A 25,361-nucleotide genomic window follows, 5' to 3' on the forward strand; every position below is an offset into this window, starting at 1 on the left:
GCATCCTGCAGCAACATGCCATCCCATCCGGTTTGCGTTTAGTTGGACGATCATTTATTTTTCAACAGGACAATGAGCCCAAACACACCTCCAGGCTGTGTAAGGGCTATTTGACCAAGAAGGAGAGTGTTGGAGTACTGCGCCAGATGACCTGGCCTCCACAGTCACCGGACCTGAACCCAATCCAGATGATTTGGGGTGAGCTGGACCGCAGAGTGAAGGCAAAGGGGCCAACAAGTACTAAACACCTCTGGGAACTCCTTCAAGACTGTTGGAAAACCATTTCAGGTGACTACCTCTTGAAGCTCATTGAGAGAATGCCAAGAGTGTGCAAAGCAGTAATCAGAGCAAAGGGTGGCTATTTTGAAGAAACTAGAATATAAAACATGTTTTCAGTAATTTCACCTTTTTTTGTTAAGTACATAACTCCACATGTGTTCATTCATAGTTTTGATTCCTTCAGTGAGAATCTACAATGTAAGTAGTCATGAAAATAAAGAAAACGCATTAAATGAGAAGGTGTGTCCAAACTTTTGGCCTGTACTGTATACACACACACACACACACACACACACACACACATATATATATATATATATATATATATATATATATATATATATATATGTATGTGTGTGTGTGTGGCACACCGTACAATACATCATATATTCAGAGACATACTGCCCATATGCTAACAAAGAACTTTCTACTAGTTAAAATGATTCTAACCAGTTTAGCACAGCAGCAGAGAGACTAATATCATTTTCAAGGCAACTAATGTTTAATCAATCAATCAACCAATCAATCAATCAATCAAATTTATTAATAAAGCACATTTAAAAACAACCCAAGTTGACCAAAGTGCTGTACAGTTAAAAAATGAATGAAATAAATACAAAGTTAAAAATGCATGAAATAAACACAAAGAAGTAAAGTAATAATCAGAACAAAAACAGCAATCAACAAAGATCTAGGCGAGCAAAAAGCATTATCAGGAGGACTCAAAAGCTATAGTAAAAAGATATGTTTTTAGCCTGGATTTAAAAGAGTCAATGGAGGGGGCAAATCTGACAGAGGGGTGAATGCTGTTCCAGAGTCTGGGGGCAGCGACCGAGAAGGAACAGTCACCCCTGAGTTTAAAATTAGTTCGTGGAACAGTTAAAAGCCCTAGGTCAGCCGACCTGAGGGCTCTGGAGGGAGAGTAGGGGATTAAAAGTTCTGTCATGTAGGAGGGGGCCTCTCCATTCTGGGCTTTGTATACAAATAAAAGAAGTTTAAAATCAATGCGGTATTTCACTGGCAGCCAGTGCAGAGAGGCTAGGACAGGAGTGATGTGGTCCCTCTTTCAAGTACCTGTCAGAGATGACTGATTGATTCCAGTGTATAGAGAGTTGCAGGAGTCCAGGCGGGTGGAAATGAAGGCATGGGTGACTTTTTCTTGGTCTGTAAAGGTGAGGAATGGTTTGATTTTTGAGATGGTGCAAAGTTGAAAAAAAACTGGCTTTGACTATCAAGTTTACCTGCTTATCAAATTTGAGCGCTGAATCGAAAGTGACACCGAGGTTTTTGACATGAGGTTTGATTAGGGTGGACAGGTTGCCAAGACTGTTGGATATTGGGTTGATGTTGTCAGGGGGGCCAAATAGAATGATTTCGGATTTAGCTTTGTTTAGTTGAAGGAAGTTTTCTGCCATCCAGGACTTTATTTCATTGATGCAGTTGAAGATGTTGGTGATTTTGGATTGGTCATTTGGTTTGAGGGGGAGATAGAGCTGGGTGTCATCAGTGTAGCAGTGGAAAGAGATGTTATATTTTGAATGATTTGACCGAGGGGAAGCATGTAAATGGAAAAAAGAATGGGGCCTAGGATTGAGCCTTGTGGAACCCCGCAGGAGAGAGCAGCTGGGGGGGAGGAGAGAGTGCCGATGTTTATGGAGAAGGTTCTGTTGTTGAGGTAGGATATGAATCAGTTCAGAGCAGGGCCATTGATTCCAGCGGCATGGTGGAGACGGTCTATTAATACATTATGGTCCACTGTATCGAATGCAGCGCTGAGGTCAAGGAGAATGAGGATGGCACAGTTACCGGAGTCAATGGAGAGGAGCAGATCATTGTGGATTCTTAACAGGGCGGATTCTGTGCTATGATTAGCTTTAAAACCAGAATGAATTTTTTCCAGGATGTTATTTTGATCTAGGTAGAGCAGCAACTGAGAATGACCTTTTCAAGAACTTTAGCCAGGAATGGGAGTTTCGAAATAGGTCTGTAGTTATTGGGCTGTATGGGATCCATGTTGGATTTTTTCAGGAGAGGCTGGACGACTGCATGCTTAAAAGAGGTTGGAACGGTACAAGTCATGATGGAGCTGTTGATGATGGAGAGGATGCTTGGACCAGTGATGTCAAAGACATCCTTCAGGAGAGCAGTGGGGATGATGTCAAGAGGGCAGGGAGCTTGTTTCATGTTGGTGACAATGTGTGTGAGAGTGGGTAGAGAGATGGGTTTGAAACAGTCCAGTTTGGATGAACAGGCCAGGAAAACGGCTGTGTCATGGGTAGAGGGATGGATGTTCTTCCTGATGGCTTCCACTTTGTTCATGAAAAATTCCTCACATTTGGCAGGGGACACATCAAGACTGGTGTTGGGAGGAGGACAAATGATGGAGTTTATGGTGTTAAATAGCCTTTGGATTATGGGAGCTATTGGAAATTAAGTTTGAGAAATATTTAGTTCTTGCTGACTTGACTGCTTCCTGGTATTTGTGGAAGTGGTTTCTTAGGATCTGAAAGGAGATTTGCAGCTTGTCCTTTTTCCATTTTCTTTCTGGCTTTCTACATGATTGCCTGAGAGCACGGATGTTGTTGTTGGTAAGCCAGGGGGTGAGTTTTGGTTTTGGATTTTCTGAGTGGAGCAACATGTGGTGAACCTAATCCAGTGGTGCAGGAGGGTAGTGCACCCTGAGCCTGACTCCTCCCTTGTCTCAGCCCCCCTTCAATCAGAGTCAGGAAATAAAAGGCACCTGTGAGCCTCTGCTCTTTCTCTGCCTGCCTCATGCCCTGTCCCTGCTGTGGCTGCACCTTGTTGCACTTAGGTAGGTGCCCAACTGTTTTTGGTGGTTCCTTCACCCGTATTACCTCCAGCCGAGTGTAATGAATATGTGTGTGTATGTGTTGGCTATTCAGGGTCAAGGACTTCTCTCCTGCCATCCCATTTATTACGTAGGCCTAGAGGTGGTGAGTAGAATTCTTCCCCATACATTCAGGGTATGGTAAAGGGCCGAATTAACTGGTTTCTCCCTCTTTTAGGTCCTCCTGCCCCATATTGACTACTGCTGCTTTGCCTACTTGCCCTTTTAATTTATTCCCTTTTTTTTCCTTTCATTTATGGTTTTCTTTTGCCTTATTTGTTTACTAATTTGCCCTTTGTTATGCCCAGGTGTTGTTTATTTGCCCATTTAGTTAACAGCTGGGATACTTATTTATGTTGTGAGTTGTTTTCTGTAAGTTTTCCTTTATTTCAGGTGTGGAGTGCCATATTGTTGAGGGGCTAGGCACTTGTGGTGAGGTCCCTACACTTTTTTGCGTGTGAGTAGTTGCACTGGGACACCATAGACTGCACTGTTGTTTTGTGTGAGGTTTGCTGTGTTTGCTGTGTTCACTGGAGAATAGCGGTAGCACTCCTAGGCACCCCTCCGTGTAGTCTGCCTCTCACAAGTGGCCTCCTCTCCTTTTTCTATGTAGTTTCAGTTAAGTTGGGCGGTGTTTTACCTTTTGTACTTGTCTTTTTTAGAATTTATATTCAGGCCTTTTTAGTATTCATTGTAATAAAGTAATTTTTCAATTGTGTATAGTTGTGCTGTTTTTACTATTTCTTCTTTTCTGCAGCTCCAGCCCCTGCCTTTTGGTTTTGATTATTTTTGCTTATTTTTAATAAAATTTATGTTAATTGTCAATACTCGCCTCTGCCTCCTAATTGGAAACGAACCTGTGTGTCCTTTTTGTATTTCCTGGGGTGAAACTCCCCAGGTGGCGTTGTCTGGCTTTCCATTTTCCTCATAGTAATATTAACCTATAACTTCAATCTACCCTCCTACACTCTGCCACAAACAGAGTCCAGGAAGTCGGCACAGGTTGAGTTGAACTGGTAGATTAATTCTTCCGTGAGCGGAGGGAGGATGGAGGGATGTGAGGGAGCTGCAGGCATCCCCTCACTAAACAGGTGCACAGTTCCATTATGCACACCCCAAACACATATATATGTATATATCAGATTAAGATGTGGTATTTATGCAGTTGTTGTGATTGTGATTGTGATTGTGGCAGTCTGCTAAAGACGGATCCTATTTAGTGGATTGGTACACACACACAGTTGGGTTATTTTCAGGTGTTTTCTTTTGTTATGTTGTGAATTTGGTCCTGATCTCTCTCTCTCTCTGAGGTGGTGCCTGGGATCAACATCCTCATGGAGGCGCGCCCATGAGAGGGTTGCTGATGAGGGTCTGGTGTGCGCAATCAGCCTCATTGGAGCAAGCCAAGTGAACTGAAGAGAGGGGGGAGGTTGGGAAGGAGTTATTTTGTTGATTTATTGTTTAGTTGGTAAAGATTTAGTAAATCTCTTTAGTGCAACATTTAAATATGTTTATATTGTTTTGTGGGTGAAGGGTGTAAGGACTCTGTATCTGTTGTAAATATTGTATATTGTAATCCTAAATATCATCCCTTTTGATGTTGCCAGTGGTAGGGGATGGGAACTATATATATATGGGGTGTTGGTCCTTGTTTTTTGGGCTTGTTTGAGGGTAGGGGGGATCCATGCCTCTCCCTACCCTGGTGTATGTACCTGTTTACATGCTGCAACCAAGTAAAAGACAGAGCTCTGTTGCAATTTGGGTCCTGTGGTTATTCCTGCTGGCTGTACAGCTCAGTAGCCGCTGCCATTCCTGGTGGAGTAAGGGACAGTGTACCATCCAAACCCTACAAGGGACATCAGAGTTCCGGGAAGAAGAAGATAAATATGCCTCAGTGAACTGTCTGGCTGTGGAGGAGGATATTATACGGGAGTATGGGCAGTACAGAACTTCAAAGCTTGAATAAACATCAGAGATAATGAGTTTGCAGTTAAGAGAGTCTCTGAAAATGGCCGCCAGGTCTCCCCCTCGGTCACTGAGCCGAGGGGAGCTGAAAAAATCATATTGGGGGGGGCATATTTCCAGGAGTTGTGTGAGTTCACCAGGTTTCAATCTCAATGGGGAGATCAGCGGCAGGGGGGTGTAGTGACAGCTGGGGCCTGTAGAGGGAGGTGACGTAGGCAGTGGTATTCTGAGAGGGCACCACAGAAGAAGAGGGAGAGCCCTGTTTGTGAGTGAGGTGAGTAAACAGTCAGTCACTTGGGTATGTTTGGACAGCGTGCTGCAGGTTGGCTTTTAACATGTAGCTGCTGAGTCTGTTTGGATGTAGACTGTCAGGTTTTAGAAAGGATTGGCGATTCCAGAACAGGTTAAAATTATCTGTGAAGCCTACACTTAGTGCCCTGCAGGCAGACTGGAGCCAGGTGTGGAGCTGGAGGATTCTGCTGAACCTTTCTGTTGGTCTCTATGGTTGTAGTGTCTTGCTATTATCAATTCTTGCCTTCCTCCCAGCTGTGAATTGCAATGGAAATAAGTCATGTGACTTTATTGCGATATCCCAACTTATTGTATTGCAGTGTATGCACATTTTATTTCATTTTTATTATATTTATTTTATTTATTTTGCACCATACTACAGAAACAATTGCATAGATTTAAAAAAAAAAAAAAAAGCAATAATACATAAAGTGCTGGAGGGGTGAAAAACCCAAAATGGGCTTATTCAAGGAAACCCTTCCAAAAATACTTAAAATTCAAACAACAACAACAAAAGGACAAATACCATATTATAACATAAAAGAAACAGTATAAATTTAGAGTAAGAGTGAAAGTGAAATAATTCGGTAGAAGCTATAGAGTCTTGGTGTATTAGATAGGACTTTAGACTTAAAATTAATCAAAGATGTAGATGTTTTCAGGAAATGAAAGTATGAATTCCAAAGTAATGAACCTCTATAAGTAAAAGAAAATTGACTGTGTGTTACGGCAAAAGGGAGTATGAAGTTTAACGGCGTGTCTTGTATTGTGAGAATGAACCTGAGAGTTAACTGTAAAGAATTCATTGAATGATTTAGCAAGCAAATGTGGAGACTGAATATATTTATAAATAAATATGCAGGATTGAAGGGTATTAATGTCATAAATTGACAAAATGTTACGTTTTTCAAATAGAGGGGCAGATGACTGATTAGAAGAGGTGGCTAGCCTAACAAATTTCTTCTGTGTGATGAATAATTTCTGTAAATTACTCGGGTACGTACTTGCCCAAACAACGTTGCAATAAATGAGATGAGAATAAATTAAACTATAATACAGTGTATGAAGAGCATCCTGAGAAATAAAACCACAAATTTTTCTGATGATACCAATAGACTTCATTACTTTGTTATTAACGAGCTTTCTGTATTTCTGCATTTCTTTCTGTATTTGTGTACCGTATATAATAATAATAATAATAATAATAAATTTTATTTGTAATGCACTTTACATTTAACAATCTCAAAGTGCTACAGAGGAAAAAGAAGAAGATTAGTCAAATAAAATCAATCAATCTGCGGTATCGAAGGCTGCACTAACATCAGGCAATACAAGGATGGAAAGATGGTCATCAGCAGGAACCCTCAGGTCGTTTACAATGAGCAAACATTAAGTAAGGTGGAGTGTGGAGTTACACTCAACATGATCACTTCTTCAGAAACATCAGTTTTTAGAAACGATCATGTAAAAGTTTTTCTTGTGACGTGAAGCATTGCACTAAATATGCTTTTTAGTCAAATACACATGGATATGGTGATGAAAGCCAAACAGCTGCCAGGGTTCATGTGTGTATGGAAAGTGGGAGTGTATGCATTTGCCTCCATGTTAAACAAGGCAGAGCGTATAAAAGACCAACCGTTTGGGGGAGATTTTCATTCGAGTGTCTTCAGACTCCTGAGCCTCAGTACAGAGATGGTTTTTCTGAAGTTGGCCGTGATCGCCTGTGAGTACACTCTCTTGTTTTGTGCTGTGGTTTAACTGGACTTTAACTGGACCAGGCTCCTGTAGTGTGAAGCTTAGACACAACACATAAAGCATAGAAGAGCCGGTGAGCAGCCTGTGGTGAAGCAGGGCAAAACCCTGGACAGCTCATCTTTTAACTGCCTGTCTGTCTGACTGCCTGTCTGTCTTTCAGTTTTGGCTATTGGACTTGTCCAGTCTGCAGAACATCCTAAAGCAAGGTCAGAAAACCTCCCCAGTGCTTCATGTATTTTGTCTTCAGTGCTATTTAGCTTAGATATTAGATTTGGTTTTGTTCTCTCATACACACAGGGGCTCCTTCTGGTTCCCTGAGATATTTAAAGGTGGGATCAGCGATGCTGCATCCCATTCCATGTGTTTAGATAATGAAACCAAAATATCTCTTGATGTAAGGGTCCCTATGAAGCCCAATTACTTCAGTGGGGGTCTGCGGCTTACTGAAAGTCATTTGGGGTCTGGGATGTGAAAACGTTTGGGAACCCCCTGCTGTAGTGCACACCTGGAAAACTTTGTAAATGTTCTGAAATCATGCTTTGCAAATGTTTTTGAGGTTGGAAATGCATTAAAGTCAGACACACAGAATGTCTTGTGGGGAGAAATGTTTGACGTCATCAAAGCCAAGTGTGTTTACAAGGACACTGGCTACCTTCAGCACTGCAGCAATCTCTCACTCTCTTCCTCTTCCTCCTCCTCCTCTCTTCTACAGCGAAATCGCAGCAGCAAGACCAGAAGCTGCTGCAGGTAAACCAGCACTGACCACAAAATATCAAACAAGCCTGTGAAAGGACGTGAACAAAACAGGACAGCAGGCGCTGCCTCCTTCTAGAGGAACATCCTGACTTCTGTGATGTCAGCCTGTTGTTTTACTCAGTGGAAGACACTGACTGACATTTGCAGTTGTACATTTATTTACATTGGACAGATTTGGTTCCTTGTTGTTGTGTTAAAATGTGTCATTTTCCTCTCTGTGGCTCTCTCTCTCTGCTCCTGCACCTCACAGCTGTGCAAAACCTGGAACATCCAAAGGCGGCTGCGGCAGTGGTGGTGAAAAAGGCCGACCCCGCCAAGGCGGCAGAAAGGAATCCTGAAATGGCCCAGGTAATAAACTCTCCCTTCTTAGTGACAGAGTGAAGGCACTCTATGGCCTGGCTCAACAACATGATGGAGCTACAGCTGTTGTTGTGAATCCATCAAAACAGAGAAAATGTGGAGCTTCATCAGTCCCACACTGGGCTGTTTCTGCTTCCAACTGGAAATTCAAAGAATGATAACCACTGATGCCTGTAGCTTAGCTACGCTAGCCGCTGAGCTTCCAAGAGAAAAGTCTGTCAGCCTCCTCATGCCGTCCACATGTCTTTTCTCCGTCTCCCTCAGAAAGTGGCAGAGGCTCGTCCCTGAGCAAATCAATGGAGGCTGAGTCAGCGTCTCTGAGCCCATGGGTGCTGTGGGCTGTGATACATGCACAGTGGACCTGGAGCTGCCATGTTGGAGGCTTCCAGATCAAGGGATGGTGTATCTGCACAACTTTTGCTCAATAAATATGACATTTCCTCAGCAAATCTCTTGCGTCATTTTGTCATTTAAGTCTCTCTTGATTCAGTCTTGATTTGAAAATTTCCACTGAACCTGCTTCTTTACACTCAAATTCTCAAACACATGCCCACATATGGCTGGTCCAGCAACTGAAATCCAAAAACTTACAGGTGTGTAGAACTTCATAAGAATTTCTGCCAGACATATATAGGTAGCTGTAGCTTATAGGTTTGAGAGTTTGTAAGGGTCATTTGGTTTTACAGTTGTGTAGAACTTATGATGAAACACTTATGAATATCAATATATAATTAGAATATAGCATAAAAGAGTTCACCAACTTATACGCAAAGTATACGACTAATGGAGGTTTGAGTTGGGTGCGGATAAATCAAACAGGCACAGAACTGAATTAACCAGTTGTATTGAAAAAGTTAAGAAAAAAAAGTGAATCAAGCAAAAAGAAAAAAAAAAAGAAAAAATCAAAAATCAAAAACCAACATCAAATAATCCCAATTCAAATACTACCAGCATTTAATATACATAAATCTCAATTGTTTCAACTCAAGAAAGAATTCAATGCAGCACAAACAACACTTAAAAAATTAACACACTCATGCAAGTACTCCTGCAAACACTCTTCAACATGATGATCATCATACATCAGTACACCTTTGAACTCAAGAAGTTGTGTAACTTGTAAAATTGTTGGTTCCTTTTAAATTCTGGGCTCACAGTAAAGTGAATCTAGCGAAAGGTTTGTTAACGATGAATTGATTAATTGAGGTTAATTGGCTTACTGATTGGCCGAGGGGAGCCAGGCTTGAGGCCTGCATACAGGTGGGTGAATAGTTCAAGATGAAAGCTTTTCTTCAGGTGCCTTCCTTTAGCTCTCTGTAGCATATGGTTGAATTGTCATTGAAAATGAAATAATAAAGAAATCAGGGCTAGAAGATTCCAAGTATTAAGGTGAGGGGGAATGATTAAACTGATGCACAAAATTCAATGAAAGTCAGGAGACAAAAGTGATGCAGACATGGCACCAATGTATTGAGAAAATAAAAATAAATAAACAAATAAATGAATGACAATACAAATCAAAAATTAGAAAATGGCCATATGGATTCTTAGATATAAACCAGATTTTCTATGTTAACACTGTTGTTCTGAAACCTTAAAGTATCAGCATAATTCAACTCATTCATTTAGCATTTCGCAAATAACCCTGGTTAGAATCTTTATCACTCGAATAATACTTCAACACATAGAATGTTATTCTTCCAGCTCCAAAAAAAAAGGAAAAACAGGGAAAAAAATAAATCCAAAACCAGTCCAAAGTCCATAAGTCCAAAAGTCAGTTAAAGGTGGAGTGGCAGTAATGTGTATGTATGGGGGAGTGAGAAAGAGGCAAGGGTGGAACGGTGGCTGGTGTCCTACCACACCGGCAGGAGCAGGGTTCCAGCAGTCCAGCAGTGTCTCTAGGTTCCGGGCTCTCTAGCTCGCCATCAAAAACCTGGCCTGTGGAAACACAGGCCCATTTTAATGTACATAGTTTGTGTAACTTAATAATCAAATGCAATAAATTACAAATCAATCTCATTCAATAAATTCAACACATTCAATAAATCGTTTACCCTGGGTCTAGACACACCTTCATAACTAACGCAGCAATATATAATTGATACGTTAGAAGGTAATTCATATTGTAAGGTGAGCTCATCTCTCATGAAGGTAACAATAATGATTAATCAGAGCAGGTGCGTGCTATGTTGGCTAAAGCGGGGAGAAACCGTCTGAAACTCACCAATTTGGTAATTTGACCGCACACCGTGCTTCAATGACATCTACAATCAACGGTAAAAAAGTTGGTACAACAGTCAACGGCGGCATTATAGAAAAATGATAGTTAGGCGATCTAATTACCGGTCCGCAGCAACTCTGCCCGCGCCGTCTGCGTCAAACAATAGCTGGGTTTCAGTCACGTGGTTATGATGACGCGCGAAGGCGGCGCGATTTCAGATGGAGGGCAGGAAGTAAAAATGGAGAGAACATCTATGGAGGAAACCATTGCAGAGAGTCTGTATTGTACGGATTTAGATCCAGTTTCAAGACAAAGATACAATCAATTAATTAACAAATATGTTGGACGTGACCCGAAGCTCATGAAGATGAGTGAGTTTTCGACAGAACTTAAAGATTTGCCGACAATCAAGGCTGTTGATATCACAAACTGTCTGGTCCTTCAGACATCACACTACACCAGACAGCAGATGAAAGCCTAGAAAACTTTTGTGTCTGCGGGTGGGTCCACAACCTCGGTACCAAACGGCTCCACGATGATTATCGTTTGGTCTTCGCCAGGGTGAGTGTTTGTTCTTATATTGTTTTATGTGTTCAGATGCTAGCAGCTAGCAGGAGCGGCTATAATGTCAACAAACATGCAACACATCTTAACGACGACGTTAGCCTGACAGTCGTTTTAGTTTTTTGGTAACCGAGGTTGACTGTCGGAACCCAGTCTACCGACTCAACGTCACCCAAAGCGCTAGGGCAGCCAAAAAGACCCAATGAAGTCCATATTAGACTACCGGTAACTTAATAATCATTACTAAGTAAATGAGCATTTAACGACAACATAGTGCCATATAAACACAGCCACAAAAACCAAATTAGCTAGCTAACATAACTCTGATGAAGTGGTCGCTGCAGACACGGGCATTAGCAGACTGTGCTCCTCCCGACCGCAGACGTAGATTTAAAATCCCCTTTTTACGGCGTTGTTCTGTGAGCTTTTTACATTTTTCACCTTTGTGAACGACAGTCTTTGGCACTCTATAAAACCCCTTTTCCTTTTCTCGGTTAGAACGTTTGGAGCAGCCGTAAACTACACAAAACATGGGCATTTTTTCAGACAGCAGATCCTCAGTAATTAAGCTACTTCAGCTCCTGCCCTCCATCTGAATTTCGCGCTCTCACGATGCAGCAATGTGACGTCATGTGAAAGCAACCTATTGCCAGAGCGTCTGAGTGGAGCTCGCGCTTCTTCTTCGTCTTCTTCTTCTTCTTCTTTGTATTTTATGGCAGGTGGCAACCAATGTTAAGGTGCATTACCGCCACCTACTGTGTTGGAGTGTGAACCAGAGTCATCTATTCCCACTTAGAAGAAGGAGAAAAAAAAATGTATTCTCTTATTTAATCCTGTATCTTTCATAAATTGAATGAGTTTCCCTAATCCAACAGTTAAAGCACTTTTCAATGTTATCTCTTGTATTCCAATCTGCCTAAGCTTGTTCTTTAGACTGACTCTCTCTCTTGAATACTTGTTGCAATGAACAATGACATGTTCTACTGACTCTTCCACTGAGCATACATCACAAAGGCCTGTTGGATGTTTTTTAATCAAGTGAAGTGTTTTATTCAACCTAGTGTGACCTACCCTTAACCTTGTCAACATGTTTTCTTCTTTAGTGCTCTTTTTAACTGATCTCACCGCGCCCACTTCCCGTTGCACTGCATATAAATGTCTTCCCACCTCCCCATTATCCCATAAGTGTTGCCATTCCTTGTGTATATTTCTTTTTATAACTCCTTTTGCTTCACATTTACTGAGTGCAACAGCCATACTCTCCTGTTGTTTTAATGCCTGTTTAGCCAATGTATCAGCCATCTTGTTGCCTTTAATTCCCCTGTGAGCTGGTATCCACATAAAGGTGACTACCTTATCCTGCCTCTGAAGTCTGTACATGGTTTCATAGATTTCATTAACTGCATCTTGTCTGCTGCTATGTGTGAATGATTGTATTGATAGTAATGCTGATCTTGAATCTGAGCATATAATAACTTTCTGGAATCTTAATTCTTCAATCCACTGTACAGCTTCTAAAATTGCCAACATCTCAACAGTGTATACAGCCAAATCATCTGATGTCCTCCTTTTGACTGAATTCTTCAATTGTGGAAAAACAATAGAAAAACCTGTTCTCTATCGTCTCGAGACTATCTCTCCACTACGTTACATATTCCATATGTACGGGGATATGATCGTCCTGCTTGTCAAGGTACTTGGATAATTCTTTAAGACACACCGGCTTGCCCGGCCACGCCCTATTGCGTAGCTATAAAGCGCCAGCGCTGGCGTGCGATCACTGATTGTTTGATCTCCACGTGTGCGTCAGGGTGCAGTGTCTCTCAATCCACGTTAGAGAAAGAGCTGGGGTGCAGTTGTCGAGTCCGCTTACCTGTTGTAAGTCGGGGCGTCTGTCTTTGGCAGCCTCCCTGGATTGCTGTGACCTGGGGCTCTTCCTGTCTGTTCTCCGTAAAATAAAGTCATCCTGCCTGGTTGAGCCAGAGGTCCTCCGGCTCCCGGCGGTGGTGACTGTATTGTATGTAGCGTATTGCTCGCGGCTCGTGAGCTAACGCGCTCGGTGGATACACGCCTGGTGCTGACTGTTTGGTCCGGTGCTCTCTCCCCAACGTACTGCTCGCGGCTCGTGAGCTAACGCACTCGGTGGATACACGCCTCCTGCTGGCTGTTGGTCCGGTGCTCTCTCCCCAACGTATTGGTCACGGCTCGTGAGCTAACGCGTTCGGCGGTGAGGTACTGACTGTGTCAGCTGCAGCGTTGGTCTGCCGGCGTATTGCCCGCGGCTCGCGGTCTAACACGCTTGGCAGTGAACGCCGGCCTTTCCCTCTCCAGTCGTCTCTCCTCCAATAGTTCAAGCACTACCCTTGTCCACCCCACCATAGCGTACGGCTCTCACGGAGCGGCCGGCACGCACAGTCCATTACAAAAAAAACAAACAGAAAAATAAGTGAGTTAGCTTCGGAGGCTACGGCTAACAGGAAGTGACGGAGCACTTCCGGGTCAGTATGGGGCATTGTTGTGTGGACTGTGGGGCGGAGATGCCCCTAGAGGATGGGCATGATAGCTGCGTTCTATGTCTGGGGCATGAACATGCTCTAGTTTCAAGAGAGAACCCTCAGTCGTGCATGGACTGCTTTATTCTGCCTGCACGTACCAGAGAGGCCCGTTGCCGTTTCTTCGCTCCAAAGCATATGGGTGCTCAGGTCTATGAGGGACCACAGCCTAAAACTAGGAGAGTGGCTGTGGCTTCAGAAGGGAGGGGGGAGTGTTCTGGTGCCTGGCAGGCCCCATTACCTCCTCTTCAGCCTATCAGGGTTCGGCCTCCGCTGAGCTCTTTTCCTCCCCTTGGGTTGGAGGAAGAGGAGGCGGAGGAGGAGGGGGACGTAGATGTGGAGACCGTGTCTTCCTCCGAGGAGAATGTTCTCTCTTGCGCACAGCCAACTAGAGGACAGGTAGCCCATCTTTTTGAGGAGGTAATTACCAGGGCTTCTAGGGCCCTGGGTGTTGCCCTTCCCGAGAATCCCAGGGCTACATCCTCTCGGTTTGAAGAGGGTGCGGAGATGCGCCCTGCCTCTACCCAGGTGCCGCTCCTACCTGATTTTAAGGAGTTGCTGTGCCAGCAGTTCCACACCCCAGCCACTGCCCACAAGTGGTCTGCAGCGTGTCGCCGGTTGTCTAACATGCACGACAGGGACCAGATTGCTTGTGGGACACTTCCCCCAGTGGACCGGGCCCTGACTCCATCGGTGTCCCCCTCTAGCTCCATACTTGGCAACGCCACCTGCTCCAGCAAAAATTGCAAGGTCATGGATAGTCTGCTCGCCAGGCTACATAGAGCCATGTCGGTGCAGACTCGGCTGGCCAACACAGGCGCTATTTTGTCCCTTTACCTCCGTGACTTGTCTCGGCAGGTTCAGGTCGACACCAGCTTCGGTGAGGAGCTGCAGATGGCCTCCTCATGCCTCTCCTCTGTGATGAGGGAGCAGGCTGAGGCGGCAGGCAATGCCTTAGCTTCCTTTTGGGTAGCTAGGCGCCACTTGTGGCTGTCTCAATCCCAGCTGCAACAGGGGGATAGAGACTGCCTGCTTAGGGTGCCGGTGGAACCCTCAGCCATGTTCGGCCCTCACGCCACTGCCTTATTGCAGCAGGCGCAGGAGAGCCGCCGCTGTGCTAAGGAGGTCTCGGTGGGCCTTGTCAGGCGTGCCGCAGGCTCCAGGCCTAGACGGCCTCGCTCTCGGCCAGCAACAACTCCTGAGGCCTCGCCATGGGGTCAAGGGGTCCTCAGACCCCAGCTAGAGGCCTCCCGGCAGCAAAAGCACCGCTGCCAGGGCAGGAGCAGAGGACTGACTGCTAAGGCAGAGGGGTCCTCTAAGCGCCCTGAACCCTCCTGACAATCATCGGACTCGGGCCAACCAGATTCCCCCATCTGCTGCTCACAAGATGGCCTGGTTGGCCCTGGAGGCCGACCCGTGGGTGGTTTCCACCATGACCCACGGGTATCGAATTCAATTTTTGCGCCGACCGCCAGTTACAAGAACACCCTTGTTTACAACAGTGGCCGATCCTCACCAGGGGGCTGCTCTACAGGCAGAGCTGTCCACCCTCCTGGAAAAAGGGGCCATAAGGGAGGTGGCCTCAGGGGATCAGCGGGCCGGTTTTTTCTCCCGCTACTTTTTGGCCCCAAAGAGGGACGGAGGACTTCGTCCAATTCTGGACCTCAGGGGGCTGAATCAGTATCTCCGGCCCCTGCGTTGCCGGATTTTGACGGTCCCCAGGGTGAGACAGGCAATCTCTGCAGGAGATTGGTTCGCCACTATAGACCTGAAGGATGCCTATTTCCAGATACCCATCTGGAGGGGTCACTGGCGCTTCCTGCGGTTCGGCTTTGCCAGCAAAATATACGAGTTTCAGGTGCTGCCGTTCGGTATCTCTCTGGCACCACGCACCTTCACTCGATGTATGGATGTGGTCCTCTCCCCCCTGAGGCACAAGGGCATCAGGATCTTGAACTACCTCGACGACTGGGTGGTTTGCGTAGCCTCAGAGGAGCAATGCCGCCAACACGTCGCCCTGCTGTTGGACCACGTTCGGAGTTTAGGTCTGCTCCTAAACTACAAGAAGAGCAGGCTCGAACCGGCCCAGGTGACCTCCTTCTTGGGTATGGTCCTGGACTCGAGGAGCGGTACAGTCGCTCTGACCCAGGAGAGGCAGCTGGCCTTCAGGTCCTGTGTTGCCCTGTTCCAGCTGCGCGCTCTGGTCAACTGGGGTCTCTGCCTTCGCCTCATGGGCCTAATGGCGGCCATGACACAGGTAGTTCCTCTCGCCCTCTTGCACATGCGGCCTGTACAGAGGTGTCTGCTGAGCTTGTGTCTGTGCCCTCAGAGGTCCCACAAGACCAAAGTACTGGTCTCTCGGAGGCTCCACAGAGCCCTACGGTGGTGGAAGGTCCCCGCGAACATAGGGGCGGGCCGCATTCTGGGTCCAGTGACATACCGCCAGCTGGTGTACACCGACGCATCCCCAATAGGGTGGGGCGCGGTACACGAAGGCTGGGGGGCCAACGGTGTCTGGACCGGCCGGTGGCAGGGTCAGCACATAAATGTCCTGGAGCTGAGGGCGGCTCTTCTCGCTCTGCGTCATGTCTTGCCGAGACTGAGGGGTCACCACGTGATTGTCCGTACCGACAGCACAGTGGCGGCCGCTTATATCAACAGGCAGGGGGGGCTGGGCTCCCCTGTCCTGTGCAAGCTGGCTACAGTTCTCTGGCAGTGGGCCCACCCCCTCTTCCTCTCGCTCAGAGCCATGCATGTGCCGGGGGTACTGAACTCCGCGGCGGACATCATGTCGAGGGGGGGCCCTCAGCCGGGGGAATGGAGGCTCCACCCGGAAGTGGTGTCCGAGATATGGCGTCACTTCGGCAGGGCAGAGGTCGACCTGTTCGCGTCAAGGGAGTCGTCCCATTGCCAGCTCTTTTTCTCGCTGAGGAACGACGATCCCCCCCTGGGCTGGGATGCTCTGGCTCATCCATGGCCCAGGGTTCTGCTCTACGCCTTTCCCCCCTTCGCTCTTCTCCAGCCTCTTCTTCGAAGAGTTCAGGTGGAGCATGTGCGGGTGATATTGGTGGCACCCCTGTGGCCCCACATGGCATGGTTCTCAGCCATTCCGCCTCTGCTGGACAGACCACCATGGGAGCTCCCGCGCCGGAGGGACCTTCTCTCCCAGGCGAACGGAGCCCTGTTCCACCCCTTCCCAGCGGGGCTCAGGTTGGTGGCTTGGCCCCTGAGAGGGTCAGGCTTCTGGCCTTAGGGTTACCAGAGCCGGTCGTGGCAACGATTCAGCAGGCCCGGGCTCCATCCACAAGGGCAGCTTATTCGTACCGTTGGCTGTTTGCTGCCTGGTGTGGGTCTAACCAGGTAGACCCCTACTTAGCCTCACCTCAGCAGATCCTGCAGTTTTTGCAGTCTCAGCTGGAGGCCCGGAAGGCTGCGGTAACACTGCGAGGATTGGTGGCGGCAATCAAAGCAGTGCGAATCGGCGAGGTTGCACTGTGTGCTGAGGACTGTGCCCTCATTTCCCGGTTTCTCCAGGGGGCACACAGGCTCACGGTGCGAACTGCTGGTCCCGCGGTTCCCCCATGGGACTTGGATGTCGTCCTCGGGGCTCTTCAGAGTCCCCCTTTTGAACCCCTTAGGGGTGCTGACCTGAAGTGGCTTTCCATTAAGACCGCCTTCCTGCTTGCTATTACCTCAGCCAGGAGGGTGAGTGAACTCCATGCATTGTCAGTGCATGGCGACTGCTGCCGGTTCTCCTCGGACGGTTCCAGTGTCGTTCTGAGACCCAACCCAGCCTTCCTGCCTAAGGTCCTCACTGAGTTCCACCTGTCTCAATCAGTTGAGCTTAGGTCTCTCTCCCCTCCTGATGATGGCGAGGACGCCGAGCAGGGTCAGTCCACTCTGTGCCCGGTGAGGGCCTTGACGGAGTACATTCGGCGGACTCAGGCTATCCGGAGGTCCAATCAGCTCTTTGTCTGTCACAACCCTGGACGTCTGGGAAGACCCTTGTCTAAATCCAGACTGTCACACTGGGTGGTGGACGCTATCCGTCAGGCTTACGTCCTGTCGAACGTGCCCATTCCTTCAGGGGTCCGGGCGCACTCCACTCGGGGTGTGGCTGCCTCCTGGACCTTGTGGCGGGGGGCCTCCCTTGCCTCCATTTGCTCTGCCGCCACATGGTCATCCCCGTCGACCTTTACCAGGTTCTACCGTCTTAACGTCGCTGCCAGCCCCTCCCTTGGGGAGCGGGTGCTGGGCTCAGCCCGACGGTAGACACGTTGTCTCCCCTCGGCCTTGCGTCTGGCGGGCCGGGCGAGCGGCCTCCCTGTGGCCAGCCTGGCCCCTGCGTCTTGCGGGGCCCCTGGCCGGTTCCCTTTGGTTGCCTTGCGTCTTGCGGGCCTCCATGGCGCCCCTTTCCCTCTCAGGACTGGCCCTAGCGCCTGGCGGGGCCTACTCCTGGGCTTTGTATATATTGTATATTTGTACATAGTTCGTTTGCTGCACATTGTGGTGTGGGATTGTGGGCTGCACCGTCTCCTCACGGGGTGTCTTAAAGAGTTACCACGTACATATGGAATATGTAACGGAGTGGAGAGAACGTACGGTTACATTGTAACCTTTGTTCTCTGAGTGAAGAGACTATCTCTCCAGCTCTTAGGCCGCTCGGAGACACGTTTCGATCAAACTATCAGTGATCGCACGCCAGCGCTGGCGCTTTATAGCTACGCAATAGGGCGTGGCCGGGCAAGCCGGTGTGTCTTAAAGAATTATCCAAGTACCCTGACAAGCAGGAGGATCATATCCCCGTACATATGGAATATGGTGGAGTGGAGAGATAGTCTCTTCACTCAGAGAACAAAGGTTACAATGTAACCGTACGTTCTTCCCGTATGAGGGTCTTTGGATCCATCTGTAAATACTGGAATGAATGTATGATATATGGTATGTAATCTTTCCTCCACTAAACTCACAACATCACCACAACCTTTATGCACAACTCCTTGAATGTGAATGTCAACATGAACTGATGGAAAAAACCAGGGTGGTGTTACTGTTAATTGTACCGCAGAAATAAATTCTTTCTGATTTAATTTCATGTCTGCAGCTGTTCTTCCACTGCTCCATGCAAAACATTCTCCTTTGTATCTTTCTCTTTCCCAACATGGAAGAAGCACTTTTACCGTCGGGTGTTTGTCTTCTGTATGTCCCTGGAGATTTGCCCAGTAGGTTACCATTAATTGTTTCCTTCTGAGATACAGCGGCATTTCTCCCACTTCTACCTGCAGAGCTGACACAGGGGTTGTTTTGCGTGCACCACAGCAAAGTCTCAGTGCTTGAGCTTGCATCACATCCAACTTTTTCAATGAAGTTTTTGCTGCTGAACCATAGGCAATACATCCATAATCAAAAACAGATCTAATCAAGGCTATATAAATATTTTTCATAGCACATCTGCTCACTCCCCATTCTGATCCTGATAAGCATCTCATTACATTCAATACCTTTTTGCATTTAGAAATTACCTTATCAATATGATCATTCCATGTCAACTTTACATCAAACCATACACCCAAAAAACGGAATACTCTCACTTGCTCTATCCCTAGACCATACATATATAACTTTCCTTCAGTATTCCTTTTCCTAGTGAATAATACAAATTTAGTTTTGTCAACTGAAAATTTGAAGCCCCATAAATATGACCAGGTTTCAACAACATTTACTGCCTCTTGAATTTTTGTTGTAATATGATTAATATTCCTCCCTCTTTTCCACAAGGCCCCATCATCCGCAAATAAGGATCGTCCAACATCTTCCCGCACTTGAGAAAAGGCATCATTAATCATAATGGAAAATAAAATAGGACTTATAACACTTCCCTGAGGAGTACCATTATCCACCATATATTTTCTTGATAAAATTGTTCCAATCCTTACCTGTATAAATCTATCAAATAGAAAATCTTTTATCCAGTTATACATTCTTCCACCTATTCCCATCATATTTAATTTAATCATTAGTCCCTCTTTCCAAACCATATCATATGCCTTTTCTACGTCAAAGAAAACTGCTATCACAGATTCTTTATTAAGTTGAGCTTTCCTGACTTCTGTCTCCAGACACATGACTGGATCCATGGTTCCTCTCCCCTTCCTGAATCCGCTCTGGTGAGGTGAGAACATTCCTCTGCTTTCCATATAAAATGTCAACCTTTCTGTAATCATTCTTTCCATTATCTTACCTATATGTGAGGTTAATGCAATTGGTCTGTAATTCATTGGATTTGATGAATCCTTTCCTGGTTTCCTGATAGGAATTATCACTGCCTCTTTCCACCCAACTGGAAGTTTCCCTGCTTCCCATACTTTATTATACAAACCTAGCAACTTCAAAGATGCTTCTACAACTAGGTGTTTTAACATGATATAACAAATTTCATCTTTTCCTGGAGATGTAATCCCTGATCTTACAATCGCTCTCCTCATTTCTTCTAGGTTAAATGGAGCATCCATTGTGCTAGTTATGTCCTCCCGTCTCTCAAGTACTCCTGGATGATTTGATCTGGTCTTTTCTCTTCCTCTCTTACCCTCTTCACTTAAATTATTGGAGCTGTGAATTTGAATAAACGCTTTTGCTAACATTTCAACCTTGTCTTCATCTGATACTGCAACTTCCTCCCCCATCTTCAATACTGGGTAATTCCACTCCCTTCTAATTCCTCTCATACTTTTAATCATGTCCCACACCTCTCCCACATTTGTTGATCTACCTATTTTGTCACAATAAGTTTGCCAACTTTGCCTTTTTGCTTTTCGTATAACTTTCCTTACCTTTGCTTGTGCTTGCTTATACTTAATTAAATTCTGAAAATTATGAGTTCTCCTTAATATCCTCATAGCTGTGTTCCTCTCTTTTATCACTTTACCACATTCATCTGTCCACCACGGGACTGCTTTCCTCTTCATCTTCCCTTTACTCTTTGCCTGCTTAGCAGCATTGAATAATATATCTTTAAATTTCCCCTCAAATTCCTCAATATCTCCATTAAGATCAATTTCTCTTATTTCTCTCTCACATATAAATTCAAACATATCCCACCGTGCTTTGTCAAAAACCCACTTCCCCAGTCCTTCTCTTTGAGGTCTATCTCTTTGCATTAATATTTTACACACTATTGGGAAATGATCGCTACCTACAGAGGTTTCTTCTAACACATCCCACTCACATATCCCAGCCAAATTACTAGACACTAGAGTTAAATCAAGTAGGGGAGAGTGGGGTAAATAGTGCCAATTTTTACTTAAAGTGCCTTTAAAGCAAGGAGATTACAGTAATGCCTCCAACTAAAATATGCACATATAGTATAAGATGTTGTGCATCCCTGGGAACAATCACTTTGGATCTTATATAAACTGTTTGAGAAATATAGCTTTTGAAAAAAAAGTGGTTTTGTGGCACAACTTGCCCCCGGCTCCTCTTCCACCGACCGGAAACCGAGTTCCCTCCGGAGCTCGCGCTGTCCGCACCAAACAAATCAGTTCATTTACCGCGGCTGTGACTACCCGCTTCAACTTCCGCTTCCGCCCTGATAGACTGCGTCATCCGCTGATTTACCGCAGCTGCTCTGATATCATTATTCTAATATAGTTAAATAAATCACACATAAATTACAATAACAATGAAAATGATGATAATGAAAAAAATACTAATAATAGCATGAATACTGGTAACCTGGGCTACATCTCCATCCATTTATTTCTCCAACAATAAAACCTGACCTGCTCAGGTAATCCGGCAAAAAATAAACCGGTAAAATTGGAATCAAATATTTAATTAAACTTCTCTCTGCATCCTTGCACAATAAATGTTTATTGTTGCAACTCTTGTGCCTGTGTCTATTAAGTACTGCTCACCCTCGTAAGAAAGAATTTGAACAGTTTTAATATTGGTGGTTTGTAATTGCATAGTAATAACCACATTATTACACCACCCTTGTAACACATATCTTTTGGAAAAGTGTGTTCTCAAACGTCAGAAAATCGTAGCTCTGGGCCTGAGGTCCAGCTCAGTCTGGGGTTTTCCATGGGGGCAGATTCAGTTTTTTTGTGTGTTGTTTTTTTTCATATTGCCAATTAGGTTTTTAAAACTCAGGTCTGAGTCAAGAGGAAATCCTTGACTCTTAACTGCTGGCTTAACTTGTTAGCCAAGATTGCCTGGGCAATTTAAAATTTTCTTTCTTAACACATTAGAGCCTATTAAAAGTATCTCAAATTTATCTTCATTTAATTGGAGATAGATTTCCTTCATCTGTGTTATGACACTTGGCAAACAGCTGGCTAGTGGTTTCAGACAGTGAGACTCATCTAGCTAAAGGGAAACATATAACTGTGTGTCATCTGCATAACCATGGAGATTGATTTGATGTTTTCTGATTATTTGACCAAGTGCTATGAGAATAGCAAAGGAGAAAGTATAGAGCCCTGTGGCACACCGTACAATACATCATATATTCAGAGACATACTGCCCATATGCTAACAAAGAACTTTCTACCAGTTAAAAATGATTCTAACCAGTTTAACACAGCAGCAGAGAGACTAACATCATTTTCAGGGCAACTGATGTTCAATCAATTAATCAATCAAATTGATTTATAAAGCACATTTAAAAAAAAACACAAGTTGACCAAAGTGCTGTACAGTTAAAAAATGAATGAAATAAAGACAAAGTTAAAAATGCATGAAATAAATACAAAGAAGTAAAGAAATAATCAGAACAAAAACAGCAATCAACAAAGATAAAGGCGCGCAAAAAGCATTATCAGGAGGACTCAAAAGCTATAGTAAAAAGATATGTTTTTAGCCTGGATTTAAAGGATTTAGAGTCGATGGAGGGGGCAAATCTGACAGAGGGGTGAATGTTGTTCCAGAGTCCGTGGGCAGCGACTGCGAAGGAACAGTCACCCCTGAGTTTAAAATTAGTTCGTGGAACAGTTAAAAGCCCTACGTCAGCCGACCTGAGGGGTCTGGAGGGAGAGTAGGGGATTAAAATTTCTGTCATGTAGGAGGGGGCCTCTCCATTCTGGGCTTTGTATACAAATAAAAGAAGTTTAAAATCAATGCGGTATTTCACTGGCAGCCAGTGCAGAGAGGCTAGGACAAGAGTGATGTACCTGTCAAGAGTCTGGCTGCAGCGTTTTGTACCAGTTGTAAACGGGAGAGAGATGACTGATTGATTCCAGTGTATAGAGAGTTGCAGGAGTCCAGGCGGGTGGAAATGAAGGCATGGGTGACTTTTTCTTGGTCTGTAAAGGTGAGGAATGTTTTTTTTATTTTATTTTTATTATATTTATTTTATTTATTTTGCACCGTAATACATAAACAATTGCATAGATTAAAAAAAAAAAAAGCAATAATACATAAAGTGCCGGAGGGGTGAAAAAAACAAAATGGGCTTATTCAAGGAAACCCTTCCAAAAATACTCAAAATTCAAACAACAACAACAAAAGGACAAATACCATATTATAACACAAAAGAAACAACTGTCTTCCTCCATGTCTCCAGATTTCTCTTTATGGTTTTCTTTTTCTTGCTCTCACGCCCCGCGCCCTCTCTCCCTTTCCCTGTCTGTGCAGGGTTTCCTCCAGGAATTTTTGGAAACTGTGGGGGAGGGCTTCAGCGTTAATGTTAATTTTTACCATGGATCTTTTGTAGCACAGAGGAGATATGCTGCTCAAACACTCAGTATGTAGTGTTAGTGTATGTTTATGAGTTGTAGAACATAATAAATTATCTTGAAGGAGTAGATGTTTACCAGTAAGCTTGACTCCAATAATTTAACAATATGTTAAATTATTATTTGTTTTAAAAATGTAAATTACTTATCAAACAGACCTAACAATTCAACTACCAGTGAATGAGCAGTAGTATGCATGTGATAACATAGAATGAAAAATAAGCCGAAGTGATACCTCCTCTATGAATAGACAAGCTAAGCCAGTGTGCTGCTGTTAGCCAGTGAAAATATTTTATAAGAGTGGCGACTCTTCGCTTTGTTTCACAATCTATGTCAGTGCGCTGCTGTAGCCTGGAAAGTTTCTCTGCCTTTTGTTCTCGTACGGTGCCGGTGCAGGTGTTGTAATGTTTTTCTTGGTGGTAACGAGCCCGCCCGCCCCCACCAAAAAGAGAGAGAGAGGGAGAGAGAAGTAACGAGCCTGTTTTGACAATGTAAGGAGTAAAAAGTACAGATATTTGTGTTCAAATGTAGGGAGTAAAAGTAAAAAGACGGCAGAAAATTAAATACTCAAGTAAAGTACAGATACCTGAAAAATCTACTTAAGTACGGTAACGAAGTATTTGTACTTCGTTACTTCCCACCTCTGAGTAAGAGTGAAAGTGAAATAATTCAGTAGAAGCTATAGAGTCTTGGTGTATTAGATAGGACTTTAGACTTAAAATTAATCAAAGATGTAGGTGTTTTCAGGAAATGAAAGTATGAATTCCAAAGTAATGAACCTCTGTAAGTAAAAGAAAATTGACTGTGTTACGGCAAAAGGGAGTATGAAGTTTAACGGCGTGTCTTGTATTGTGAGAATGAACCTGAGAGTTAACTGTAAAGAATTCATTGAAAGATTTAGCAAGCAAATGTGGAGACTGAATATATTTATAAATAAATATGCAGGATTGAAGGGTATTAACGTCATAAATTGACAAAATGTTAAGTTTTTCAAATAGAGGGGCAGATGGAGTTGATTGATTAGAAGAGGTGGCTAGCCTAACAAATTTCTTCTGTGTGATGAATAATTTCTGTAAATTACTCGGGTACGTACTTGCCCAAACAACGTTGCAATAAATGAGATGAGAATAAATGAAACTATAATACAGTGTGTGAAGAGCATCCTGAGAAATAAAACCACAAATTTTTCTGATGATACCAATAGACTTCATTACTTTGTTATTAACAAGCTTTCTGTATTTCTGTATTTCTTTCTGTATTTGTGTACCGTATATAATGATAATAATAATAATAATAATAATAATGATAATAAATTTTATTTGTAATGCACTTTACATTTAACAATCTCAAAGTGCTACAGAGGAGAAAGAAGAAGATTAGTCAAATAAAATCAATCAATCTGTGGTATCGAAGGCTGCACTAACATCAGGCAATACAAGGATGGAAAGATGGTCATCAGCAGGAACCCTCAGGTCGTTTACAATGAGCAAACATTAAGTAAGGTGGAGTGTGGAGTTACACTCAACATGATCACTTCTTCAGAAACATCAGTTTTTAGAAACGATCATGTGAAAGTTTTTCTTGTGACGTGTTAAACAAAGCATTGCACTAAATATGCTTTTTAGTCAAATACACACGGATATGGTGATGAAAGCCAAACAGCTGCCAGGGTTCATGTGTGTATGGAAAGTGGGAGTGTATGCATTTGCCTCCATGTTAAACAAGGCAGAGCGTATAAATGACCAACCGTTTGGGGGAGATTTTCATTCGAGTGTCTTCAGACTCCTGAGCCTCAGTACAGAGATGGTTTTTCTGAAGTTGGCCGTGATCGCCTGTGAGTACACTCTCTTGTTTTGTGCTGTGGTTTAACTGGACTTTAACTGGACCAGGCTCCTGTAGTGTGAAGCTTAGACACAACACATAAAGCATAGAAGAGCCGGTGAGCAGCCTGTGGTGAAGCAGGGCAAAACCCTGGACAGCTCATCTTTAAACTGTCTGTCTGCCTGCCTGTCTGTCTGACTGCCTGTCTGTCTGAC

General features: G+C 44.4%; 1 protein-coding gene and 1 long non-coding RNA gene across 2 annotated transcripts; both read left to right on the forward strand.

The window, feature by feature from the left end:
- The first annotated feature begins 2,992 nt into the window (after positions 1-2,992).
- LOC115371269 (uncharacterized) lies at positions 2,993-4,583 on the forward strand. Its single transcript, XR_003929350.1, has 3 exons — positions 2,993-3,091; positions 3,183-3,233; positions 3,306-4,583. It is a non-coding gene; the product is annotated as an uncharacterized LOC115371269 (long non-coding RNA).
- Positions 4,584-14,978: 10,395 nt separating this feature from the next.
- Positions 14,979-17,863, forward strand: LOC115371027 (uncharacterized). Its single transcript, XM_030068142.1, has 2 exons — positions 14,979-16,825; positions 16,900-17,863. Exons 1-2 carry the CDS (start codon positions 14,979-14,981, stop codon positions 17,861-17,863), a joined length of 2,811 nt encoding a protein of 936 aa, XP_029924002.1.
- The last annotated feature ends 7,498 nt before the right edge of the window (positions 17,864-25,361 follow it).

The sequence above is a fragment of the Myripristis murdjan genome, chromosome 14 (genome assembly GCF_902150065.1).
Source record: "Myripristis murdjan chromosome 14, fMyrMur1.1, whole genome shotgun sequence".
NCBI classification, from domain to species: domain Eukaryota; kingdom Metazoa; phylum Chordata; class Actinopteri; order Holocentriformes; family Holocentridae; genus Myripristis; species Myripristis murdjan.

Bases quoted from the DNA above. Each gene is read 5' to 3' on its own strand.
- LOC115371027 (XM_030068142.1), top strand. From the start codon at position 14,979: ATGGCCTGGTTGGCCCTGGAGGCCGACCCGTGGGTGGTTTCCACCATG. The intron at 16,826-16,899 runs GTCAGGCTTCTG...TCCATCCACAAG, and splicing joins GTGGCTTGGCCCCTGAGAGG to GGCAGCTTATTCGTACCGTT.